Raw genomic sequence first — 26,678 nt, forward strand, 5'->3', positions numbered from 1 at the left:
GCTTTTCTTTGAAAATTGTATCTGTAGCATTGAGTGTGCCTAACACATAGTGAACACTTCATTGGAACTGTCATCATCATTTGTATTAGTTTCCTGTTGCCACCGTTACAAATTGTCACAAATTTCATAGCTCAAAATGTCACAAATTTATTATCTCACAATGCTGCAGGTCAGAAACCTGTGGAGGAGGAAAAATAGTTTTCCTTCCAGCCTTCCAGTCTCTTGGCTTAGATACCCCCCACCCATAATAAGAGACCAATGAACAGAAGAAAAGCAAGCAGAATTTGAATATAAAACATATATATTATATAAACACACTCTGTATACGATAGCCCAGGTGGTGCTAGTGGTAAAGAATCTGCATGCCAATACAGGAGATGCTGGAGATATAGGTTAGATCCCTGGGTCGGGAAGATGCCCTGGAGAAGGAAATGGCAACCCACTCCAGTATTCTTGCTGAAAAAATCCCATGGACAGACGAGCCTGCTGAGCTACAGTCCATAGGTTTCAAAAAGTCAGACACGACTGAGTATACATGCATATATCTCATATGTATATTAAAGAGACCCAAGAAAAATGAGTAACTCCCTGTAATGGCCAGAGTCACCACCTTCACTAACATTTCCAGATAAAAGACAGAAGGAAATGTGGTTGGGGAGGAGGACAGCTGTTACGGGAGGTGGTCAGGAAAAGTATGGAAGTACGGTCAACAAGATGAAGACCGTTATGTAGATTTCAGTTCTTAAATTCCACATTGATTAGAGCTGAGTCATCCTTTTCTTCCTGGTACAGAGAGAGATTCCCCTTATCAATGTAAACATTTCTTACAAAAGGATAATTTCTACTGAGTTTTCAGAGCTTTACCTAAGTACTGCTTCTTAAAAATAACCAACTGAAAGTGATCCTTATGCCAAACAGACATATTGTGAGGTGCTATACTCTTCTCTCCTTCAAGTCCAACACAGGTCTCACTGGGCTAAAATAAAGGGCTACGTTCACTTGCTTCTGCAGTTTCTAGAGGCTACCCACATTTGTTGGCTCTTGGTCTCAGCCAGCAATCCCATCACTGTGTTCTCTGCTTTCCTGGTTGCAGTTCTGACCCTCCTGTCTCCCCATTTTGCCTGTTAGGATGTTTGGGATTACATTTCATAATTCCAGATCCATCTAAGAGTCTCAGCTTGATCACATCTGCAGATTTCCTTTGTTGTTTGTATTATTTTCCCTCTTGCTGCTGTAATGAATCACCATGAATTTAGTGGCTTAAAACACGCACATTTCTTCTATCTTAGTTCTGAAGGTCCAAAGTCCAAAGCCAGTTTCACTTGACTAAAAATCAAGTGGTTGCCTTCCAGAGGGCCAAGGGAAAAATCTGATTTCTTGTCTTTTCCTGCTTCTAGAAGTCATTGCATTCCTGGACTTGTGGTCTCTTTCTTCATTTTCAAACCAAAAATTTAGCATCATGAAGTAATCTTTCTCTGACTACAACTTCTGCCTCTGACATCACACATCCTTTCAATGACTCTGACCCTCCTGCTTCACTCTTACAAGGACCCTAGTGGTGACAGTGGGCCCACCCAGATAATCCGAAATAAATGTCCCATCGCAACACCCTCAGTGCATTAACATCTTCAAAGTCCCTCCTGCCCTACCAGCTAGCATAATCAGAATTTTAGGATTAGGATGTAGACATGTGCCGGGGTCCAGCCCCAGTGGATCCAGGGTAATTCGAAGGGGAGACGGAATCAGCGTCCTAGGAAAAAATTTATTTAATTACAGATATTTAGAGAGATTAGAAATGGATAGTGTAATAGGAAATATTAGTGGAGAAAAAGAGGCTGAATAACTTGGTTTACGTGGGGTACCAATAAAGCTTCCAGACAAGAAGCTTGCACCACCTACGTAGGCCACTGGCGCCCACTTGAATATCGGAGGGTGCCCCACCTTGGGCTCCCTCTCACATGGAACTTAAATGCCAGGGCGAAGTTAGCAGGCTTGGTGAGCACCCACACTCCAGATGGGGATTCAGCCAGAAAAACAGGGAACAAGAAAGAACGACACGGGGGAATCAGTCTTTCCAGAAACTGATCCGATTTCTTTATTTTTAGATTTGCTTATATACCTTTTGTTACACATAGAGACAAATGGAAATTGTAAAGTCACGCGGGGGTCAGCAGTCCTGACCTTTATCAAAATCAGGTGCTTCATATAAATGTATACGAAAAGGTCTTAGGGGTTTTACATTATCTTCTGGCCATGAGGCCTGCTGACATTTTATGATCCTTTCTTTCTGATAACGGTCAGCCAAAAAACTTATTTTCCAGGGGTGATTTTTCTTAAACCAGGCACTACCCTCTGAAGGTACCAGATAAAGTTGCATTCCTATAGGGTGAGGGTGTAGTGGGTTACAATCAAGAAAGGAATTTACTTAGCCTAAAGTTTAACATGATTAATCTTAAAGGTTAATACTTATTTCTCCTATATGCTAGTTCTATTCATTATAAGGGCAGGGAATATGGAGATTTAGCAGCAAATATTGGCTCAACAAATGAAAAACCCTTCACCAATATAATTTCTAATCAACCCACTATACTATACAAATAATTTTCTAACTTCTCAAAAGAGTCTGTATTTAGAAAGTTTTAAAGCATCTCGTGCCTCTCACGGTTGGGAGGCTGTAAACAATCACATGTAGCTGGACGAATCTGCTCAGGCAGGCTAGAGAACCTTCAGAGGAGTTTATAAGTTGAAACACTCTCGTCACACCAGGAATTTTTATTAACTGGAGCTGCAAGTTAACTCCTTCTCCAAGAGAGGTGGTGGTGGGTCACCCCCCCCCCCATAAAGTCAGAGGTATAGGTGAGAGCATAAAACAGTAAAGTAGGCACTCTGGTTTTCGGGGTAGATGCTCTGGAACAGGAGGTTTCCTGAGGCTCGATCTCGCCTTTGCGTAATGCTGAGCCTCCTTCCTCATGACCCTTGCCAAGGGTGGAGTTCCTCATGCTGGCTCCCAGCAGACATGTTCTAGAGTAAAAGTATAAAAACTCAAAGAATGCAAACTATGCTGTCTACCATTATTAAGGCCGGGATCTCTTTTTAAACTTTTGTTTGCTAGGTTTCTGCCCATGTGTTAGGCATTTGCTTCTAAGTTATCTTCCTAGAGTCTCAAAATCTTTTTTCAGGACAACCTTTTTCCCATCTCCGCAGTGGTATTTCTTTCTGATTTTCCTATTTCCTCTGCTTATTCCAGTTCAAAACCTTAGCGTTAGTATTTTGTGTTGTTAGATTTTTTTTTTTTTTTATCCTTCTTGATTTTCTGAGGATGTCTTTGGAGGAAGCAGTGGAGGAAAACCACTGTATTATTCTAGTTAACATCATATTCCAATAGATGGGTTATTGTACAGTGGTTTAAGGCTACCAAAATCAGACTGATTATGTTCTTTGCAGCCAAAGATGGAGACACTCTATACAGTCAGTAAAAACAAGACCTGGAGCTGCTGGTGGCTCAGATCATGAGCTTCTTATTGCAAAATTCAGGCTTAAATTGAAGAAAGTAGGGAAAACCACTAGACCACTCACATAGGACCTAAATCAAATCCCTTATGATTAGATGGTGGAGATGACGAATAGAATGAATGGATTAGATTTGGGAGACAGAGTTCCTGGAGAACTATGAACGAAGGTTTGTAACACTGTACAGGAGATGGTGACCAAAACCATCCCAAAGAAAAAGAACTGCAAGAAGGCGACGTGGTTGTCTGAGGAGGTTTTACAAATAGATGAGGAAAAGGAAAGAAGTGCAAAGCAAGGGAGAAAGGGAATGATATATGCAGCTGAATGCAGAGTCCCAGAGAATAGCAAGGAGACACAAGAAGGCCTTCTTCAATGAACAGTGCAAAGGAAAGCAATAGAATGGGAAAGACTATAGAAATTTCATCAGGAACATTGGAGAGATCAAGGAAACATTTCATGCAAGGGTGGGCACAAAAAAAGACAGAAACTGCAAGGACCTAACAGAAGCAGAAGAGATTAAGAAAACTAGGCAAGAATACACAGAAGAACTATACAAGAAACGTATTAATGACCCAGATAACCAAGATGGTTTGGTCACTCACCTAGAGCCAGGCATCCTGGAGTGTGAAGTCAAGTGGGCCTTAGGAAGCATTTCTACAAACATAGCTAGTGGAGGCGATGCAATTCCAGCTGAGCTACTTACAATCTTAAAGGACGATGCTGTTCATGTGCTGCACTCCATATGCCAGCAAATCTGGAAAACTCAGAAGTGGCCACAGGACTGGAAAAGGTCAGTTTTCATTCCAATCCCAAAGAAAAGCGATGCCAAAGAATGCTAGAGCTTCCACACAATTGCACTAATCTCACATGCTAGCAAAATAATGTTCAAAATTCTCCAACCAGGCTTGAACAGTATGTGAACCATGAACTGTTGCACTCGTATGTAAGAAAATTTGGAAAACTCAGCAGTGACCATAGGATGGGAAAAAGTCAGTTTTCATTCCAGTCCCAAAGGAAGCAATGCCAGAGAGTGTTCAGACTATCATACAATTGCACTCATTCCACATACTGGCAAGGTTATACTCAAAAGCCTTCAAGCTAGGCTTCCACAGAGTGTGAACCAAGAAATTCCAGTGTACAAGCTGTGTTTCAAAGAGGCAGAGGAACCAGCATCCATTGGATCATCAAAAAAGCAAGAGGATTCCAGAAAAACATCTACTTTTGCTTCATTGACTATGCTAAAGCCTTCGACTGTGTGGATCACAACAAAATTGTGGAAAATTCTTAAAGAGATGGGAGTACCAGACCACATTACCTGTCTCCTTAGAAACCTGTATGCAGGTCAAGAGGGAACAGTTAGAACCAGACATGGAACAGCAGACTGGTTCCAAATTGGGAAAGGAGCACATCACGGCAATACATTGTCATCCTGCCTATTTAACTTATATGTAGAGTACATCATGTGAAATGCCAGGCTTGATGAACCACAAGCTGGAATCAAGATTTCTGGGAGAAATATCAACAACCATAAGTATGCAGATGATACCGTTCTAATGACAGAAAGTGAAAAGGGGCTAATGAGCCTCTTGATAAAAGTGAAAGAGGAGAGTGAAAAACCTGGCTTAAAACTCAGCACTCAGAAAACTAAGATCATGGCATCTGGTCCCATCACTTCATGGCAACTAGAAGGAGAAAGGTGGAAGCAGTGACAGGTTTTATTTTCTTGTGCTCCAAAATCATTGCGGACAGTGACTGCAGCCATGAAATTAAGACACTTGCTCCTTGGAAGGAAAGCTATGACAAAGTTAGACAGTGTATTAAAAACCTGAGGCATCAGTTGCCAACAAAGGTCTGTATAATCAAAGCTATAGTTTTTCTAGTAATCACGTACATGTGTGAGAGTTGGACCGTAAAGAAGGCTGAGAGCCAGAGAATCAATGCTTTCAAACTATGGTGCTGGAGAAGACTCTAGAGAGTCCCTTCTATAGCAGGGAGATCAAACCAGTCATTTCTAAAGGAAATCAACCCTGAATATTCATTAGAAGGACTGTTGCTAAAGCTGAAACTCCAATACTTTGGCCAGCTGATGTGAAGAGCTGACTCATTGGAACAGACCCTGATTCTGGGAAAGATTGAAGGCAAATGGAAAAGGGGGCAGCATGAAAGGAGATGGTTAGATAGCATCAATGGACATGAATTTGAGCAAACTCAGTGGAGGACAGAGGAGCCTGGCATTATGCAGTCCATGGGGTTGCAAAGAATTGGACACAGCATAGTGACTGAACAATAAGAAATCAATAACTAAGGCCAGAAAGATTACATAAATGGTGGAAATTTTTCTTCTTTGAGGGGGCATGAGTTAGGTATCAAGATAGGCTTACACTGACTCTGGGATACTGATTTGTCTGGACTTCTCTAGAGGACAGGTACTAAGAATAAAAGTGGAAAAGTGAGAGAGAAAGTCACTCAGTTGTGTCAGACTCTTTGCAACCTCATGGACTATACTCTCCTTGGAATTCTCCAGGCCAGAATACTGGAGTGGGTTTCCTTTCCCTTCTCCAGGGGATCTTCCCAACCCAGGAATCAAACCCAGTCTCCCACATTGCAGGTAGATTCTTTCCCAGCTGAGCCACTAAGAATAAACCAAAGATCAATTTGTAAATTTGAAGAGCTTGGGGGATGAGGAGCGGGACTTTCTTGATGGAAGTTGTGGAGAGGGATAGTTGCCTGAAAGAAAGTGAGTGAAAGGAAATGTTTCCTCCAGGTCTGATGGGAGAGGCAGTTTTTAAATGCCCCTCAATAAAGGAAGACAGTGTGTTGCTCAATTTCAGCAACACTGTGTGAATTCAGGTTTCCTAAGAGACAGACTGCAAGATGGGATCAGAGAATCAGACATTAAAAAAAAACATAAACAAGCAAACAAAACAGAAAACGTGCCTGTGAAGGATAAGGAGGAAGGGAGCAGCAATGGCTCAAGGGAGATTCAGCCTGAGATTCTGAAAGCTTTGAACAAAGATAGGGGAGGAAGACTTGGGCAGGCAGAACGCCAGAGCACAGTTCTGAAAACATCGTGGCCATTCTGGTGGGGAGTCCTCAAGCCTGAGGTGCCCTTCTGAGGAATCCTGCAGGAATGGCAGCATTAACACCCTAGGGGAACTTCGTTAGCTGGAAGCAGCCTATTCTGTCAGGGAGCAGTAGAAGTTTTACTCTCCCTGGATTAAAGAGAGAGGTACAATCATATTGATTTCATGAATAAAACATTTCAAAAAGCAGAATAAGATTGCTTTGCTTTGCTTTCTTTAAAACAAAGAAAGCCTGATTAGTCATGTCATGTCCTGACTCTTTGAGCCCCCATGGTCTGTAGCCCGCCAGGCTCCTCTCTTCATGGGATTCTCCAGCCAAGAATACTGGAGTGGGTTGCCATTCCCTTCTCCAGGGGATCTTCCCAACCCAGGGACTGAACCCAGATCTCCTGCATTGCAGTGGATTCTTTACCCACTGAGCCACTAGGGAAGCCTACAACATTGTTTAGCTCTGTAGTTTATTTAGTACTAGTGCAAGAGAAAGCACCATCAGGATAGGCAGGAGACCAAGTGTGGAGTGGGTGTTGGAGATACATTTTTGTTTTCATACAATTTAACAAACAAATCACATGACTGAGTAGAATTTCACGAAACACTCTGCTGATATGATAGCCCGATGTAAAGCTCAGTTCAGGATTACAAATCAGTGTTTCTGAACATCTGCACAGTATGACATTGAATTGCTAAGCTTTAGAATCGTCCAACATTCCCAGTTGCTTTGAAGGCAGGAGAGAGACAGTCATTTTTCATTTTCACCAGGTGCTTGCTCTTCACCCTGTTTGCCTTTTACACGCTCTTTTCCCTCCCTCAGGAGCACTTTTATCCCTTCATGTCAGAATATTCTCCTGTTTTTTAAGACCTGTTCTTCAGTTAGAAGAATGTCATCTCTCCTTCCTCTGAAACCCATAGTAACTCTCACCCAGTCTCCCTCTAACAAGTGGAAAGACCCTACACCATTGGAATTATGCCTTTAATACATTTCTTTGAGTTTGTTATTCATTAAAATTGATTTTTATTGCATCTGGCCTTTAAAGATGCTTTTGGAAGGCATTACAGTATGAAGCAGTGCTACAAGTTTAGTGAAATTGTAAAAGAAAATAGCGCCACAGAAAGAAAAAACTAAATAAGCCAACTACAATAACTATACTTACATCATGACTTGCTTCTGAAAAACATGGGCATCTAGAACAAAGCAGCATGATATTTAGCTCTTATTATCACAGAGGAAGAGAACAACAGTACCTTTAGGGAGAGTTGCCTTGTTCCCAAAGTTCAGGAAAACTCTAATGTTGGACTTGATTTAGACATTAGTAACATAATTTTATCTTAATTAACTCAATAAATATTTATCGAGGACAGTTAGAAGTTTTTGGATGTTTCCATTTGCTAATTTTAGAAGAGGAAGGCAAGCAGGATTAAAAATTGACATCTGTTTTTATTTACCAAGTGGTGGGAGGACAGATAAGTAAATAGATCGTTATATAAAAGTGACACGTAATTTAAGTAATATCAGCATAGAGTTGCTCTGTATAGAAGCACTTACTCAGAGAATGAGAGATAAGGAAGACTTCTCTGAGTAGGTGATTCATGATGTTGGAACCAATCTTTGAAAAACAGTTATAAGTTATTTCGACAGCATGAGCTTTGGGTGTTGAAAGGGGAGGAAAGCCTTGAACAGAGCAAAAGGACAGCACAGCCTCTGAGAGCAGCATGTATAAAGGAAAGACCCACAAACAAGAGACATTCATAGGCTTCTCAGCTTCTAAGGCAATAAGCAGGGGCTTAATCATGCATGGTCTCATTTTCAAGGTAAGCAATTTTTCATCATTCCAAAGAGTACCGAGTAATTGCCGAAAGTGTTATAGCAGGAGGTGGCATGATGAGATTGATAATTTTGAGAAATCATAGAGCATGTAGTGTGGAGACACAAATTAAAAGGGAGCAAGACAAGCCAGAGAAACTTGTTAGGAAGTATCTAGAGTAGTGATAATGAAGCCAGTGATAATATTGCTCCCACAAGAATGTGGGTCGACAGTGACCTCCGTAGAATGCAGAATGAACACAGCATCATGTCATGTAATGGTTTCTCTCCATGACCTGCAAGAAAACACTAAGTGTTGCTTTGCAGTAAAGGTGATTTCAGATATTTTAAGTATATTGTAGAAGGTTTTCCTTCTTGATGGAATTTCTTTTCTCTAAAAATTTTACTAGAACTGTCATATGCTTGGATCTTCAATGAATATCCGTCATTTGTCGAAGAAGATAGTCGGAGATTTGTCTCTCAAGAGACAGGCCACCTCTACATAGCCAAAGTGGAGCCGTCTGACGTGGGCAATTACACGTGTGTGGTGACTAGTACAGTGACAAATGACAGAGTGCTGGGCTCCCCAACGCCTTTGGTGCTTCGTTCTGACGGTAGGAAATATTTCAAGGGGCAAGTCTAACTGGAAACGCTGTTGCCAATACAAGACAAAACAAATTAGGAAAAGTGAAAAGTATATCCTGCAGAATTATTTTTATTTTTTTCAGAACAAAAAATATTTATGAGTACAGTAGCTAAAATGATTCCATCAACCTCTAATGTAATTCTTACTCAGAATTGGCTTCCTAGTTTGCAGGGGCTGGTACTGACTGAAAGTGAGGAATTGCTTGTAAAATTTTTTAAAGAATTTCAAGATGGTGGCACTATGCCTTTAAACCAAATATGAACCCTCCAAGCCTGGGGGTCACCTTGTATTCTCATGATGTCACCCGTCTTGACTTTTGCCAGCCTGAGATTATTAAAGTTCTAGATATTTTGTTATAGGTTTAAAAGCATCTATAAATAAAATTAAAGGGGAAAAAATCATACATTAGATCTCTAGAACTTATTCATCTTATAATTGAAAGTTTGGTCAGTGTATCTGACCAACATCACCTCATTTCCCCTACCCCTACCAGCATAGTGATTATAGTAATGCTGTGTTGTGTACTTGAAATTGTCTTAAAGAGTAGATCTTAAATATTCTCACTAGAGAAAAAAAAATTATTTTTAAAAATTGAAAATAGTAACTATGTGAGGTGTTAAATATGTTAACTTGACTGGTGTTATTATTTCACAATGTATACATGTATGAACTCATCATTTTGTACACCCTAAAAAATGACATTATCCAGTCTTTATTTGTCAGTCATACCTCACTAAAAGGAAAACATATGTTTCTTTAGCCCCTCAGTGATTGTTTCAAGGGAGCCCATGAACTGCAAAGCAGATTTATAAGCCTGGGTACTGTCCCAGTTACACAAAACAATATCTGATACAGCACAATGCCATGAACACAAAGTATCTAAGTACTTCTTTCCAGTCAGGTATAATTGAATTTGACCTTTCTTGTTTATTACATTACCATTTCTTGACTTCAGGGAGCTATTTAATAAGTTTAAGGTTGGTGTCAGTGCTACCAGGGTACCATTAAGTAAATTTCCTCCCATAATTTTTGCTCTTTAGGATATTTTAAGAAGTCATAATATATTGTATATTGAAGTTTGACTAGAAATTTCCAAATTGAATACAGAATAAAAAAGCCTTCCATTTTATATAATGTAAAAAAGGTCTAGTTGTTTTCTTGAAACTCCTCTGTAAGCTGTAACTTATGAATCATGGAATCCAAAGTTTCCACATGTTTAATGATATTGCATATTTGGCCCAAGGTAACACAACTTCTGAAAGTACCTACCAGCTGGCAAGTCAGTAATTTAAATCATTAGGAGGAAGTACTTCAAAATAGAGCAAAAACATTTTTATTTAAGAAAAATGGGAGAATTCCAAAGGAAACATTGAAACCATTAACTTTGTGTGTTTACAGGTGTCATGGGTGAATATGAGCCAAAAATAGAAGTTCAGTTTCCAGAAACTCTTCCAGCAGCTAAAGGTTCAACTGTGAAATTGGAATGTTTTGCCCTTGGAAAGTAAGTTTTATAACATTTACACCGATATGTGGAAACATTTGGTTGCTGTGAGAGATCAAGATAGCTTTTGACAGACTCTTCTTTTCCTTATTTTCTAAAAATTTCTTTCATTTAGAAGTAAAGGAAAATTAAAATAGAGGGGAAATTCACATATATAATTGAGTTTGAAATTCTAAAGGCAATTTGCAGTAAATGACTGTGCCTGCCTAATTTCATAAACTAAATTGGTGTCATTTTTCTTTTGCTTGTTCATTTGTTGTATTATAATACTGTGGGAATGCATTTTCTCTAAATTATTAATTAACTCGAGAAAATGCAAAGTTTATTTTATTAAAATATCAAGTTAAGGAGATAAATCTTTGCATTTGCAGGTTTAGTAATTGATAGCTGACTGTTTCTGCATTTGAAAAATCTGTGCCATTTTTATTCTATCCTAACAAAACTTTTATTTTGTCAAGCCTAAAAGGCTTCCAGGCATTGCTTAAATAGTGAATAACTTGATAAATTTCTTCATAGTCCTGTACCCCAGATTAATTGGAGAAGAAGTGATGGACTGCCTTTTTCCAGTAAAATTAAGTTAAGGAAGTTCAGTGGTGTGCTTGAAATTCCCAACTTCCAACAGGAAGATTCAGGTTCCTATGAATGCATTGCTGAGAATTCACGAGGGAAAAATGTTGCCAGGGGGCGTCTCACTTACTATGGTAAGCCCTCACTTTCAGCATATTGGATTTTTACCTTTTGCTCTCTCTATAAATTATTAGTATTGGGATTGGAGGCTGGGTAGGAGATTTTAGCAGAATCTCAATGTCCAGCTTGTTCTGTTCTATACTTTGTTAAATGGGGATAAATATTTATCATAAAAGGAATTAAGAAGAAAGAGAATTTTGCAATGAAGTTGGAGACATAATATATTCTTACTGCATTTTAAACTGATTCATATGATAATGAAATATTCACTTTTTTTGGGGGGGTTAAGAATAGCAATTTACCTACTTAACCGAATCAAGGAGAGATCTCCTTTCTGTCTGCTACTACCTCTAGAAAATGGGATTTTATATCTTTCTCTGTGATCTTTACTAAGCAGAAAGAAACTGTCTACTGGGAAAACTTGCAATTACTGCATTAGTCCAACCACATAAACTCAGGCTCGCTGGACCTCTTCAGTATTATTCTATGCTTTCCAATAATAAAAATATACCATGTTTGCTGCCTTTAATTTGTAGTCACATTTATTTTATGTACTGTTAAATTTGGGTAAGAAAGGTTAATACAATTACCTTTGTTTAGAGTCTATTTTTAGGAAAATTCAGGTCAGTTCAGTCACTCAGTCGTGTCCGACACTTTGTGACCCCATGGACTGCAGTGTGCCAGGCCTCCGTGTCCATCACCAACTCCCAGAGTTTGCTGAAACTCATGCCCATTGAGTGGGTGATGCCATCCAACCATCTCATCCTCTCTCGTCCCCTTCTCCTCCTGCCTTCAATCTTTCCCAGCATCAGGGTCTTTGGAAAATTAGATTATCTTTTTTTGCCCAAACTTGTTTTCAAATCACTTTTATTTAAAAAAGTAATATTAAGTATTGTTATGAAAGTATGATTTAGAAAGTAGAAATAAATCATTTTATAAAATGTACTATAAAATATGTGAAGATGTAAACTCAGTGAATGTATTTTTGCAGTTTAACCATTAAAAACATTGTAAAATGAATGAGAATTGATCACTTCTGTGAATGGAAAATGACAATATAGTCTATTTATTTTAAAAACTTAAAATTGAAATAATTTGCAATGCTAACTTGTATAGTGTACATAAATATTGCAAAGAGGAAAAATTTTGCAAAGACAAGTATACAGACAAGTAAACCCTCTTCAAAAGGATGTGAACTTTGCAAGTGCATTACATCTGATTAGATTGACACTTGTTTTATTGTACGTTTATAGGATCTGCCAGGAACAAAATGGAGGTGTGGATTGATAGCATGAGCCATTCTGTGTTGTAATTCTTTCTTCTAATTATGAGATTTGGTTAGAATACACAGCACCAAGTTGCTGTTTCCCAGATGTCATGTTCTACACATTGGTGGGATGATATGGATATGTGTTGGGGACACCTAAACCATGTGGTTATATGGCTCTAAGTTGAACACAAACAAGTCCGAGCTTATTTTCTCCTTTTTAAACAGCCAGTACCTGGCCCACTTAATGTTTTAGTAGGAATGTTTTTAGCTCTGTGGAATGGCAGCCCTGCACTAATAATAAACCCTTGTTTGCTTGTTTGGCAAGACATTCAAAGCTAAGCTGACATTTAAGTGTCTTATAATCAGGTCCTGGCTCAATTTCTCTGTGGCGTTTCTTTCTGCCCTTACCTTTTCCCTTTCTCTGCATGTTGATTCCCTGACAGTCATGGAATGGCTACCAGCAGTGACCAGCACATTAGTTCTTGTGCATGCTTCCTTTCTGTAAAACATCTTGCAGCTCACTTCTCAGATCTTATTGGCTGCGTGTTCATTCCTAAACCAATCACTGCTGCTGCTGCTGCTAAGTTGCTTCAGTCGTGTCCGACTCTGTGCGACCCCATAGACGGCAGCCCCCCAGGCTCCCCCGTCCCTGGGATTCTCCAGGCAAGAACACTGGAGTGGGTTGCCATTTCCTTCTCCAATGCATGAAAGTGAAAAGTGAAAGTGAAGTCGCTCAGTCGTGTCCGACTCTTAGCGACTCCCTGGACCACAGCATACCAGGCTTCTCCGTCCATGGGATTTTCCAGGCAAGAGTACTGGAGTGGGTAACCAATCACTAACAAGGCGAATTGGCTTAAACAACTTACCAGCCTTTTTTGGAACACAGAATATGGTCAGGTTTCCCTCGATTTTGTAGAAGAGAAGATAATTCAATAAAAAACGAGGGCATCTTAGGAATAAAGAAGAGAGAAAATGGATACACAATAGACAACAAACATCATCCGCTATACTTAGTAAATGAGGCAGATGGTTGCTTTAGTCCATTTTCATATGTACCTAAGAAATAAATTAGAGGGAACTCCTGGCGGTCCAGTGATTAGGACTCTGCACTTTCATTGCAGGGGTCACAGCTTTGATCCCTCATCAGAAAACTAAGATACCATATGCAGTGCAGTGTAGGCAAAAAATAAAATGAAAAAAAAATCTCAATTAAAAAAAAGAAATCAGAAATCAATTAGAAAGTTTCATGAAAGTTACTTTAAAATTCTGTCTGAAGTCTAGTATATTCAATAAATGCCTTGCAGTTCTCTGATTATCTGCACTGATATTTCATGTAAAAAATGGTCCAGTAGAATATTTGAATCTCATATGATGGAATAAGGGATAAATCACATTATGCGGCTATTGCAATCTTAGGATTTGCTTAGTCCAGCAAATTATCTTTCCATTTGAAGAACAGTACCATGAGAAGCCAGTGGAAAATTTTACTAGAAACTTGAGCCTCAGTCAAGGGATCATATGTGAGTCTATTGTCGTCTCATCCCACCTAGGCTGATTAATTCCTGAAAGAAGACAGTGTGTTCCAATATAGAGTAGAGAGGAGTGATTTGGGACTGAATTATCCTTCAGATTGGGCAAGTCGTTTATATTTTATAAAAAGACAAAATAAGGTAAAACTTCGATGGGTACATTTTCTCTAAAAGCTGAATAGCTATAGTTTCAGTTTCATTTATAGAAAAGGCAATTTTATGAGATATAAACAGAAAGACAAATCTTCCCATGGTTGAAATTAAATAGAAATAGATAAAGTCTTTCTTCATATGGAGGATGCAAATGTGAACCCCGAAGTACACATCACATGTATAATGCAATGTGAAACTGGGAAGACATCTCACCTCCTAGTCTCAGAGCTAAAACATAGACTGAGATTTGGCTGAATATACTTTGAATGTTGAGTGACTTTCATTGTGAGTGGTATGTTGCTTTCATCTGTAAAAGGACTTCCCAAGTGTCTTCAAAATGTAAGTAAAAATGATAAATCCACTTGCTGCAACTGATTTGCATATATAATTTAAGGTTGCATGAGTTGCTTCTTTTTCATAAAAAATCATTTGATTCAAATTGAACGAATTTATCCATCTTTCCCTGCTTTCATTTTAATTTGCACAGAGGTTCATAAGATGTTCACTGGTTTGTATTTAATTAAGAGTTATTTCTAACTTGAAGGAAATATTTTTTTTTCTTCTGCTGTACAAGTTTCTCTTCTGTTGATGCTGATTTTTAGTGAATAATTAAGACTGGTATCTGCTGTCATTCACATATTAAGTTGTCATCAGTTGTGAGCTCATAATTCAAAAATGTACTTGGACAAGAAAATCTATATAGTTTGTGTACCTGCATTTTTCTGCTGATATCTGAAGAACGTAATACAGTGCCCAGAATTTTGAAAACAGAAAGCATAATGAATTTGATTCAGGAAAGGGCAGGTTGTAGCATCCATTCTCAAATCTGGAAATGTTTCACATACCCACTTAGTAAATACCTAGTGAATTAAATACAATTTAGCCACTTACATTACATTAGTTTACATTAATCTATTATTGCTCATAGCCATATCCACTTATATTTATGTGGATAAAGTATTTGTTTTTTTTTGTGGAGTGGTTTGAATTTTTTTTTTTTCATTGCAGCAAAGCCTCATTGGGTTCAACTCATAAAAGATGTAGAATTAGCAGTGGAGGACAGTCTTTACTGGGAATGTCGGGCTAGTGGTAAGCCCAAACCTTCCTACCGATGGTTGAAAAATGGAGAAGCCCTTGTGCTTGAGGTAAGGTCATGTGCCTGGTTAATACGCCTTTTTCCCACTTTGTATAAATGCCTTTTCTGGTACCAACTGCCAGAGTAAACTGGTGAGTTTGCACACATTCATCTGAAGAGTTTTTATCACATTCATCTGAGAAGTGGTGCAAGGGAAAAAAGGATAAAATCAAGTACCCAGTCTTCCAAGGAGGAAATATTTTCAGTATTGAATTTCATTGGAGAAAGATTATTTTATGAATTTAGTTCATGACATAAAGTCAACCTATGAACAATGCTCTTGTATAATTTATAATCAGTTCTCTGTGTCCCTGATCCATGGACGCAACCAACCAGGGACTGTGAGGTCCTGTAGTATTTGCAGTTTTCAATGAAAAAGTATGCAAGTAAGTGGACCCCCCCCATAGTTCAAACTTTGTTGTTCAAAGGTCCACTGCACTATTTTTTTTCATTTTGAAATTAGAGAAGGCTTTATTTTAATCATACATAGAATGTGATTTCCATTTTTCCTGTTTGATAACATGGCTGGCCTCTGGAGAATAAGTGTATCAATTATATCCTTACCTTGTTACATGAGTATTTTCTCAGTCACTTCTCAAGCCACGTAATTTTTGCTCTTTTTAAAAATTGTTGCACTAAGTCACTTATGTTCCTTCGGATTTCTCCACATAACCATTCATAATACCTACAAACCTTAAATAGATATATGTTTTCCAGCACCCTTTTTAATACACAGAATTTATTATGTCTTCAATTTGCATGATTTTATTTTTATTTATTTTTAAATTTTTTTAAAATTTTACTTTCTTTTACTTTACAATACTGTATTGGTTTTGCCATACATCAACATGAATCCGCCACAGGTGTACATGAGTTCCCCATCCTGAACCCCCCTCCCACATCCCTCCCCATACCATTTCTCTGGGTCATCCCAGTGCACCAGCCCCAAGCATCCTGTATCCTGCATCGAACCTAGACTGGTGATTCATTTCTTACATGATATTGTACATGTTTCAATGCCATTCTCCCAAATCATTTCACCCTCTCCCTCTCCCACAGGGTCCAAAAGTCTGTTCTATGCATCTGTGTCTCTTTTGCTGTCTCGCATACAGGGTTATCGTTACCATCTTTAAAAACTGGTGAAAACCTTTCCAGTTCATGGGTTGGAAACCTGGTACATTTCTTAAAATCTGCAACTTTATCCATAGGAAAAAATGAAATAGTTGCAATATTTTCCATTTATGCTTTGTTATTTATTTTACTTATATACTTTTTGACTGCAGTAGATTTATGAGTATTTTTAATGTCTAGCTGTTAAGTCATTCTCAGCATTTCAAATAAGGGAATCATTTAAATTTCAGGTCAGATTGCCTAATACTATGAGGGAAATTAAGGACACTGTTGCATGATTGAAATAATATTCAGTGGTTATCATTTTTCATCTAAAATGGTATATACATTTATATGCAAGGCATTTTTATTATTGTCTAGGAGAGAATACAGATAGAAAATGGTGCCCTTACAATATCAAACCTAAATGTGACCGATTCTGGCATGTTCCAGTGCATAGCAGAGAACAAACATGGTCTCGTCTATTCTAGTGCTGAGCTCAAGGTCATGGGTAAGACCAACTTTCTCATCTTAATTTATTTTTCTTAAATCCTCCATTTTTGCCAGAAGCAGAAATATTTACCTTTCATATTAGATTCCCACATCTAATAACCTTTTCAGTATCGCAGCAGAATCATGCAGAGTTTTTAATCGAGGCATACAGTTTAGTGATTTCTAAGGAAAAGCAGCAATTACGGCCAGAATTAAACCCAAAGTTGGAAGTAGAGAAACAATAGGGAGAGAGTGTTGAGCTAACACATCCTTATCCAGCACCAATAGAATGAACTAATTAGTACCTTTTAGGAGAATAAGTGACTCTGGTGTTCTCAGTTGCTGGTCCATAAAAGTAAATATCAAAATTCAAATCAATGGTTTATTGATCCAAAAGGAGTTGTTGTCTTTGTCTTTAATAACTCTGCTGGAAGCTTCACGTTTGGGGCACACCAGAGCTTTAACTAACCGAGGCTCAACTACTTGAAATTACGAATTATGTTTCTCTTGTACTTCAAGTATAAGAGAAGAAAGAAAAGGTTATGTTTAGGCCCATTGTCCAGAAAAGACACTGTAAGGTGCAAATGACTTCAAGTCCAACCAAAATTGTCAGGGCATAACATATAGTATAGATAGGAAAGAAAGAGAGGAGGAAGAAAGAAAGGGTAGGAGGGAAGGAGGAGGGAAGAGAACAAGGAAGAGGGTGGGAAAGAGGGAAAGAGAAGGGGAGTGGGGAAATTTATTGTTCATTGTAATTAAAATAGAGAATTTGGATTTCAGTTTGATTTGACTCAGGGTTCTAACATCATCACCACTCTCAGGCCTCATATGATGATCCCCAGGACATTCAATTTTCACTATCAGAGTCAATCTAGTGAAAGAAGGATAGCTTTCTTAATTGCTTAAGTGCAAGTCACAGTCCTGATTGATCTAACGCAGTGCTTCCCTATTGGGGATGGTTTTGCACCCTGGAAATAGTGGGAAATGTCTGGAGACATTTTTGGCTGCCACAGTGTAAGGGTATGATAGCAAAGGATGGAGCCTGCATATGCTCCTGGCATCTTGCAGACAGATGCCAGAGAGACTGCTCAATGTCCTTCAGTGCCCATGATAGCCAAAATGTCATATGTTTCATGGAAAAACACTGGTTTAAGGAAAACAGGTGTCTCTTTGTGCCTGGAAGTTAGAAACACATCATCTGTACCAAGAAGACTAAAGCTTGGGAAGAGCAGATTATCACCTGAAAATCTGGCTGGCATTATCCATGACAGAGACATATGGTATTACAACAGACAGGAGGTGAAATGTGCACATATCTGACGTTGAAGCCTGCTGTACTCTTAATTAGTCTTATAAACCATAGTTGATTCATCTTAAACCAAATCAATCTCTGCCTAGTGTTGCATGGGGTTTTTGTATGGGAAAAAAATATGACCTATGTTTGGAAAGAGATTATACTAATATATAAAGATATTTTTGGCTTGTTTTAGTAAAAATTATTCTCTTAGACTTGGAGAAGGCAATGGCAGCCCACTCCAGTACTCTTATCTGGAAAATCCCATGGACGGAGGAGCCTGGTGGGCTGCAGTCCATGGGGTTGTGAAGAGTCAGACACGACTGAGCGACTTCACTTTCACTTTTCACTTTCATGCATTGGAGAAGGAAATGGCAACCCACTCCAGTGTTCTTGCCTGGAGAATCCCAGGGATGGAGGAGCCTGCCGTCTATGGGGTCACACAGAGTCTGACATGACTGAAGCGACAGCAGCAGCAGCAGCAGCAGCATTCTCTTAGAATCTTAATTTTTAAGGCCAGCAACCTCCAAGATAACATATCTTCTTTATCTGCAATCACATATAGGTATCATATAATTCATTGTATGATATCCAGTTATTAAAAAATAAATTATATTCACTGGGATATGCCATAGGAAAGAAGATTAGATATTTATAGAAATGCACTGAGTTCTTAACTTTTTTCCACATTTGCAGTAAAAGGAAGATGATTTTCTGATTAACATATACTTTCCTTCAAATGATATATCATTTTGTCTCTTGAATGTTCAGAGACATTGTTTCAAAATCAGCATTCCATGCATTATTAGCAAACGTGTTTTCTACATATGATAGTATTTAATGGAATATTGTAACATAGTGTAATAATGCATGTTATACTTCTCCAACTTTGAAGTTAAAGCTAACCACATGAAAATTTTATAATAGATCTTAATAATGTTTATAATAGATCTTGATAATATTTATACAAGAGAATAAGTGTTCAGCACTCAGCCTTTACTCAATAAACATTGCTGAGTACCCACTGACTGTCAGGCACTGCACCACACACTGTCTTTGAAGTCACGAGAGAGACTGACCCTGTTATCTTTATGGAACTTTCAAGAACATTCTATGATAAATGTTTTTAGTGTTATTAAATTTGTGACTGAGCTGTTTTAAAAGCTCATGGTAAACTTAAAATTTTCATATAAAGTAACTGTCTCAAGAATTAGGACTTGCCAGAAAACACAATAGTAGGATTAGCTTTTGAGCATTGAAAACATCTTGTAAGTGGTCCCCAGTCAGTCAAATAAATCAAGTAGTAATAGCTCACCTGTCAAGAACCTTTAAAAAAATCATTATAAAGTCAACCTTTGGAATTTATGGGAATTTAAAGAAATAAAATCAAATTCATATTCTTTCCTCTTTTTCAGCTTCTGCTCCAGATTTTTCAAAGACTCCAATGAAAAAGTTGATTCAGGTGCAGGTGGGCAGTGAGGTCAACTTGGATTGTAAACCCAGAGCTTCCCCCAGGGCACTCTCCTCCTGGAAGAAAGGAGAGGTGATCGTTCAGGAAAGTGAAAGGTATTCTGTTGCCCATAAAGGTGGTGATTTACCTGCTTCTTGCTTTCCATAGCAATGCTGAAGGAGGCTTTCAACATGAAATGAAGTACAGTAGCATTTCAATAAAATGTGAGGTGTTCAGGAACCACAATAGCAGTATTTTTGTTTGTAATACTCTTGAGATGATACTAATCAGGTTTTGAAATACAAAAACAGATGTACCTCACCTCTTCCAACACAGAGTATTTTAGAAATGAGTTTCTTCCCCATTTGACTGGTAAGACTCAAAACTGGAATGACAAAAGAATGCAGGCCCTGGACCCAGGCTCTCTCTCAGCTCCTGGTGGCCCAACATCTCAGGGCAAAGAAAATAGAAGATGGCAGCATACGCCCGATGAATATCAATCTTGTTGCCCTATGTTGAAGTAATTTTATGGGTATTAGTTTAAGCAAAGGCTCTCTTGATTTCCTGACTTCTATGATAACATTTAAAATGAAGAAGCAGAATAGGGCTTAGTTAAAAGCACAGATTTTGGAGCAAGACTGTCAGGTTCCAATCTGTATTCTTTTACCAGATCAAGGAAGTGACTTACTCTAGTGTATTTTGAGTCCTCATTTGTTAATTAATAGAATTAGCACATAGATCACATTATGAGCGTTGGTATGTGGATAAAACCCATAAATATCTATACAGCACTTAGGTCAGAACCTGGCAGAGAGTAAACATAAGTATTGGGTATTGTTATTATTGATTGAGTACTTACTACCTCTTGGAACCTTGTGCTGAAAGCTTCTGATAAGTGGAATGATAGCCGCAAACATGTCCATGTCCTTCTTCTGGAGAATTTGATTATATTATGTCACATGACAAAAGATAATGAAAGTTAAAGGTGAAATTAAGGTTGCCAACAACTTAAAATGGGGAGATTATCTTGGATCCTCTGGTTGGGCACTTGAAAGGGGAAGAAGATAGCAGAAGTGTTTGAAAGAAATGTATGATAATGAAGGGAGGTGCAGGAGAGATTTCCAGCATGAGGGAGACCCTAATTGAGACTGCTGACTTTGAAGATGGTGGGAGGGGGCCAATGTACAAAGGAATTCCAGATTCCTCTATCAAATGGAAAATCCTCAGTTGACAGTCAGCAAGGAAATAGGGATATCAGTCCCACAACTTTAATGAAGTGAATTCTTCCAACAATGTGAAGGAGCAGAAAATGATTTCCGAACCTTCCAGAGTAACACAGAGCTTCCCAAGTGGCTCAGTGGTAAAGAATCCACCTCCCAATGCAGAAGACATTCATTTGATCCCTGGGGGATGGCAGGGGCTGGGTGTGGGGTGGGGTTGGAGATCCCCTGGAAGAGGAAAGGCAACACACTTCGGTATTCTTGCCTTTGGAAATCCCAGGGACGGAGGAGCCTGGCAGGCTACAGTCTGTGGGGTCGCAAGGGTCTGACATGACTTATTGATTGAACAACAACGATGACAGCAAAAAGTAGCACAACACTAACAACACCTTGATTTTTGCCCGTTGTGACCCATACTGGACCTCTGACCTCCAGAACTATAATATAATACATGTGTGTTGTTTTAGGCCACTAAGTTTATAGTACCTTGTAACTGGAGAAAAAGGAAACTGATACAGAATGCCGCACGTATTATTTCCTTTAAATATTTCTGCAGCTCTGTGCTATTTATATCATATTATTATCTCCTTGTCACTAATGAAACAACTAAAGCTTAGAGGAATTATGTAATTTGCCTAAAGTCACATAGCCAGAGTGAATTCCATAGCTAGGGCATAACCATGAAGCGTTTTCAGGGCAACATTGTGTATAGAAAACACAGAATCTGAGAGGTGGTCTCAGCCTTTGAAGTCATGGGGTCCAAATTATTCTTTTTGGAGATGGAGGAAAACAAGAAAGCAATTTCTCAGACCAAGAAATGTAAATTTACTTTTCCAAAACTGCTAAGGCTTCCTGCAGACAGCCAGGTTGAACTGCTTTTAGATTAGAGTCCCAAAGTTATTTTTGTGAGTTGGTTAGGATACCACAATCTGCTGTTTCTATGATGCTTTGTGGGGGACTATATGATACTTTATGCCTCAGGCAGCCACAGCAGGATGACAAGGCAAAATTGTGAACTGAGCCGTTAGGAAACACAATCTAACCAAGTGCTAGGCAGTACAGAATAGATTTCTGGAACAGAAAAGTAATTCGTGATTTTGAATTTAGTTGTCCAAGCCAGTTTAAACAGGTCAAGATACAAACGATTTAATTTTTACAATGCTGCAAGTTAAACCTTTCTGTATAAATGGTGACATTTTTGTTGTTGAAAACATTTTAAGGACTTCTAATTGTATACATAAATTAAATAGTAATTATGTTCCAAGGACTTAAATGCTGTGCACAATAATAAACACACTTGTTCTCACAGTAGTGCCTATAGTAGGCAGAGGTTTTAATCTTAATGTTAAAAGAGGACAAAAGATTAGCAGGTTTAGCTGAAGGCACACAGGAGAGATTTACTCCCACTTTAGAGAATGGTGGGCTACCCTTGTGGCTCAACTGGTAAATAATCCAACTACAAAGCAGTTTGATCCCTGGGTTGGGAAGATCCCCCGGAAAAGGGAATGGGTACCCACTCCAGTATTCTGGCCTGGAGAATTCCATGGACTCTATAGTCCATGGGGTCCCAGGAGTTGGAGATGACTGAGCAACTTTCAATTTGCATAATGATGGGATGATGCACCAAAAAAATTTAAGGTCTAGAATCACCCACAGAGATGTTATGGGGAGGGAGGTGGGAGGGGGTTTCATGTTTGGGAACACATGTAAGAATTAAAGATTTTAAAATTTAATAAAAAAAAAAAAGGAAAAAAAAAAAAAAGGTCTAGAATCACACCTGGTATTTCTCACTTGGCCACTTGCTACATTAGTATCATTAGGTCACTTCTCTAATACCTATAAACATTAATATCCTCATACATAAGAGAGAGATAATAATTCCTACCTTCAGTTCAGTTACTCAGCCATGTCTGACTTTTCATGACCCCATTGACTACAGTATGCCAGGCTACCCTGTCAATCACCAACTCCCAGAGCTTGCTCAAACTCATGTCCATCGAGTTGATGATGCCATCCAATATCTTATCCTCTATCATCCCCTTCTGCTCCTGCCTTCAATCTTTCCCAGCATCAGGGTATTTTCCAATCAGTCAGTTCTTCCCATCAGGTGGGCAAAGTTTTGGAGTTTCAGCTTCAGCATCAGTACTTCCAATGAATACTCAGAATTGATTTCCTTTAGGATTGACTGGTTTGATCTCCTTGCAGTCCAAGGGACTCTCCAACACCACAGTTCAGAAGCATCCATTCTTCAGTGCTCAGCTTTCTTTATAGTCCAGCTCTCACATACATACATGACTACTGGAAAAAACATAGCTTTGACTAGATGGGTCTTTGTCAGCAAAATAAGATCTCTGATTTTTAATATGCTGTCAAGGTTGGTCATAGCTTTACTTCTAAGGAGCAAGTGTCTTTTAATTTCATGGTGGCAGTTACCATCTGCAGTAATTTGGGAGCCCAGTGTTTCCATTGTTTCCCATCTATTTGCCATGGAAGTGATGGGACCGGATGCCATGATCTTCGTTTTCTGAATGTTGAGTTTTAAGCCAGCTTTTTCACTCTCTTCTTTCATTTTCATCAAGAGGCCCTTTAGTTCTTCTCTGCTTTCTGCCATAAGGGTGGTGTCATCTGCATATCTGAGGTTATTGATATTTCTCTCGGCAATCTTGATTCCAGCTTGTGCTTCATCCAGCCCAGATCTCACATGATATACTCTGCATATAAATTAAATAAGCAGGGTGACAGTATACAGCTTTGATATACTCCTTTCATGATATGGAAACAGTCTATTGTTTCATCTCTGGTTCTAATTGTTGTTTCTTGACTTACATACAAATTGCTCAGGAGGAAGGTAAGGTGATCTGGTATTCCCATCTCTTGAAAAATTTTCTACAGTTTGTTGTGATCCACACAGTCAAAGGCTTTGGCGTAGTTAATAAAGCAGAAATAGGATGTTTTTCTGGAACTTTCTTGCTTTTTCAAAGCTCCAGTGGATGTTGGCAATTTGATCTCTGGTTCCTCTGCCTTTTCTAAATCCAGCTTGAACATCTGGAAGTTCTCAGTTCATGAACTGTTGAAGTCTGGCTTGGAGAATTTTGAGTATTACTTTGTTAGCGTGTGAGATGAGTGCAATTGTGAGGTAGTTTGACAATTCTTTGGCATTGCCTTTCTTTGGGATTGGAATGAAAACTGGCCTTTTCCAGTCCTGTGGCCACTGCTGAGTTTTCCAGATTTGCTGGCATATTGAGTGTAGCACTTTCACAGCATCATCTTTTAGGATTTGAAATAGTTCAACTGGAACTCCATCACCTCCACTAGCTTTGTTCATAGTGATAATTACCTAAGGCCCACTTGATTTCCCATTCCAGGATGTCTGGCTCTAGGTGAGTGATCACACCATTATGGTTATCTGGGTCATGAAAATCTTTTTTGTATAGTTCTTCTGTGTATTCTTGCCATCTCTTCTTAATATCTTCTGCTTCTGTTAGGTCCAACAATTTCTGACCTTAATTGTGCCCATCTTTGCATGAAATGTCCCCTTGGTATCTCTAATTTTCTTGAAGAGATCTCTAGTCTTTCCCATTCTAATGTTTTTCTCTATTTCTTTGCACTGATCACTGAGGAAAGCTTTCTTATCTCGCCTTGTTATTCTTTGAAACTCACATTCAGATGGGTATATCTTCCCTTTTCCCCTACTTCCTTCAATTTAAGTCTGAATTAGGCAATAGGACTTCATGATCTGAGCCACAGTCAACTCCTGGTCTTGTTTTGGCTCACTGTATAGAGCCTCTCCATCTTTGGCTGCAAAGAATATGATCAACCTGATGTCCATGTGTAGAGTCTTCTCCTGTGTTGTTGAAAGAGGGTTGCTATGACCAGAGCATTCTCTTGGCAAAACTCTGTTATCCTTGGTCCTGCTTCATTCTGTACTCTAAAGCCAGATTTGCCTGTTACTCCAGGTATCTCTTGACTTCCTACTTTTGCATTCCAGTCCCCTATGATGAAAAGGACTTCTCTTTTGAGTGTTAGTTCTAGTTCTTGTAGGTGTTCATAGAACATTTCAACTTCAACTTCTTGGGCAGTAGTGGTTGGAGCATAGACTTGGATTACTGTGATACTGAATAGTTTGCCTCGGAAACAAGCAGAGATCATTCTGTCATTTTTGAGATTGTACCCAAGTACTGCATTTTGGACTCTTTTGTTGACTATGAAAGCGACTCTATTTTTTCTAAGAGATTCTTGTCCTCAGTAGTAGATAAAATGGTCATCTCAATTAAATTCGCCCATCCCAATCCATTTTAGTTCACTGATTCCTAAAACGTTGATGTTCACTTTTGCCGTCTCCTGTTTGACCACTTCCTGTTTGTCTTGATTCATGGACCTAACATTCCAGGTTCCTATGCAGTATCGTTCTTTACAGCACTGGAATTTATTTCCATCACCAGTCACATCCACAACTGGGTATTGTTTTCACTTTGGCCCTGTCTCTTCCTTCTTTCTGGAGTTATTTCCAGTCTTCTCCAGTAGTATACTGGGCACCTACCCAGATGGGAAGTTCACCTTTCAGTGTCATATTTTTTTGCCTTTTCATATTGGGAGCAAGATGGCGTAATAGAAGGACATACGTTCATCTTCTCCTGTGAGAACTCCTAAATTACAAGTTGCTGCTGAACAACCATCAACAGGGGAATGTTGAATACCAACCAAAAAAAAAAAAAAAAGTATGTCCAAGGGCAAAGGAGAAGCCCCACAAGACGATAGAACGGGCACAATCATGTTTAGAATCAAACCCCTTACCCGCCAGATACACTTGGAGGGTTCAAACAAAACCTTGTGTGTGCCAGGTCCCAAAGACCCCACAGAGACTGAGCCAGACCTGCCTTTGAGTGTGTCAGTATCTCCAGTGGAGGCATGGTTCAACAGTGGCCTGTCCCAGGGTCAGGGGCCCTGGGCGCTGCAGACCTGGGTCACACAGCATGTGGCATAGGCCTTCCTGGAGGAGGTCACTATTAACCCCACCATAGAGCCACCGAGCAGATGACCCACAAACTGCAGAACAATTATACCAAATAAATTCTCACACTGTTAAGAAAGTTCTAGGACCCACCACAGATTTCCCATCCTGGGGATCTGGCAAAGGGACTAAGAATGCCCCCAGGGAATTTGACTTTGGAGGCCAGTGGGATTTGATTACAGAACTTATGCAGGACTGGGGAGACAGACTTGGAGGGCACAAACAAAACCTTGTGTGCACCAGGACCCAGAAAAAAGGAGCAGTGACCCCACAAGAGACTGACCCAGACTTGCCTGTGAGTGTCCAGGTGTCTCCGGTGGAGGCATGGGTTGACCGTGGCTTACTGCACGGTCAGGAGTGCTGAATACAACCGTGGGTGCACAAGACCTTTTGAAGGAGGTGACCATTATCTTCATTACTCCTTCCATAGCTTGGTCTCACATCAAACAACAGGGAGGGAACACAGCCCTGCACATCAATAGATTAAATATTTACTGAACATGGCCCCACCTATCAGAACAAGACCCAGTTTCCCCCACAGTCAGTCTCTCCCATCACGAAGCTTCCATAAAGCCTCTTACCCTTATCTTTCAGAGGGCAGACAGAATGAAAACCACAATCCCAGAAAACTAATCAAACTAGAACTACAGCCTTGTCTAACTCAATGAAACTACAAGCCATGCCATGTAGGGCCACCCAAGACTGACGGGTCATGGTGGAGAGTTCTGACAAAATGTGGTCCACTGGAGAGGGGAATGGCAAACCACTTCAATATTCTTGCCTTGA

At 39.2% G+C, this 26,678-nt stretch overlaps 1 protein-coding gene across 1 annotated transcript in view; it reads left to right on the forward strand.

Moving 5' to 3' along the window:
- Nucleotides 1-26,678, forward strand: part of CNTN3 (contactin 3) — a 258,496-nt gene that overhangs the window by 126,120 nt on the left and 105,698 nt on the right. The window contains exons 4-9 of the mRNA XM_068983112.1: nt 8,805-9,008; nt 10,439-10,541; nt 11,058-11,242; nt 15,189-15,325; nt 16,807-16,936; nt 19,627-19,777. Coding sequence (XP_068839213.1) covers nt 8,805-9,008; nt 10,439-10,541; nt 11,058-11,242; nt 15,189-15,325; nt 16,807-16,936; nt 19,627-19,777 — 910 coding nt within the window. The remainder of the gene's footprint in view (nt 1-8,804; nt 9,009-10,438; nt 10,542-11,057; nt 11,243-15,188; nt 15,326-16,806; nt 16,937-19,626; nt 19,778-26,678) is intronic.

The sequence above is a fragment of the Capricornis sumatraensis genome, chromosome 10 (assembly GCF_032405125.1).
Source record: "Capricornis sumatraensis isolate serow.1 chromosome 10, serow.2, whole genome shotgun sequence".
Lineage (NCBI taxonomy): Eukaryota > Metazoa > Chordata > Mammalia > Artiodactyla > Bovidae > Capricornis > Capricornis sumatraensis.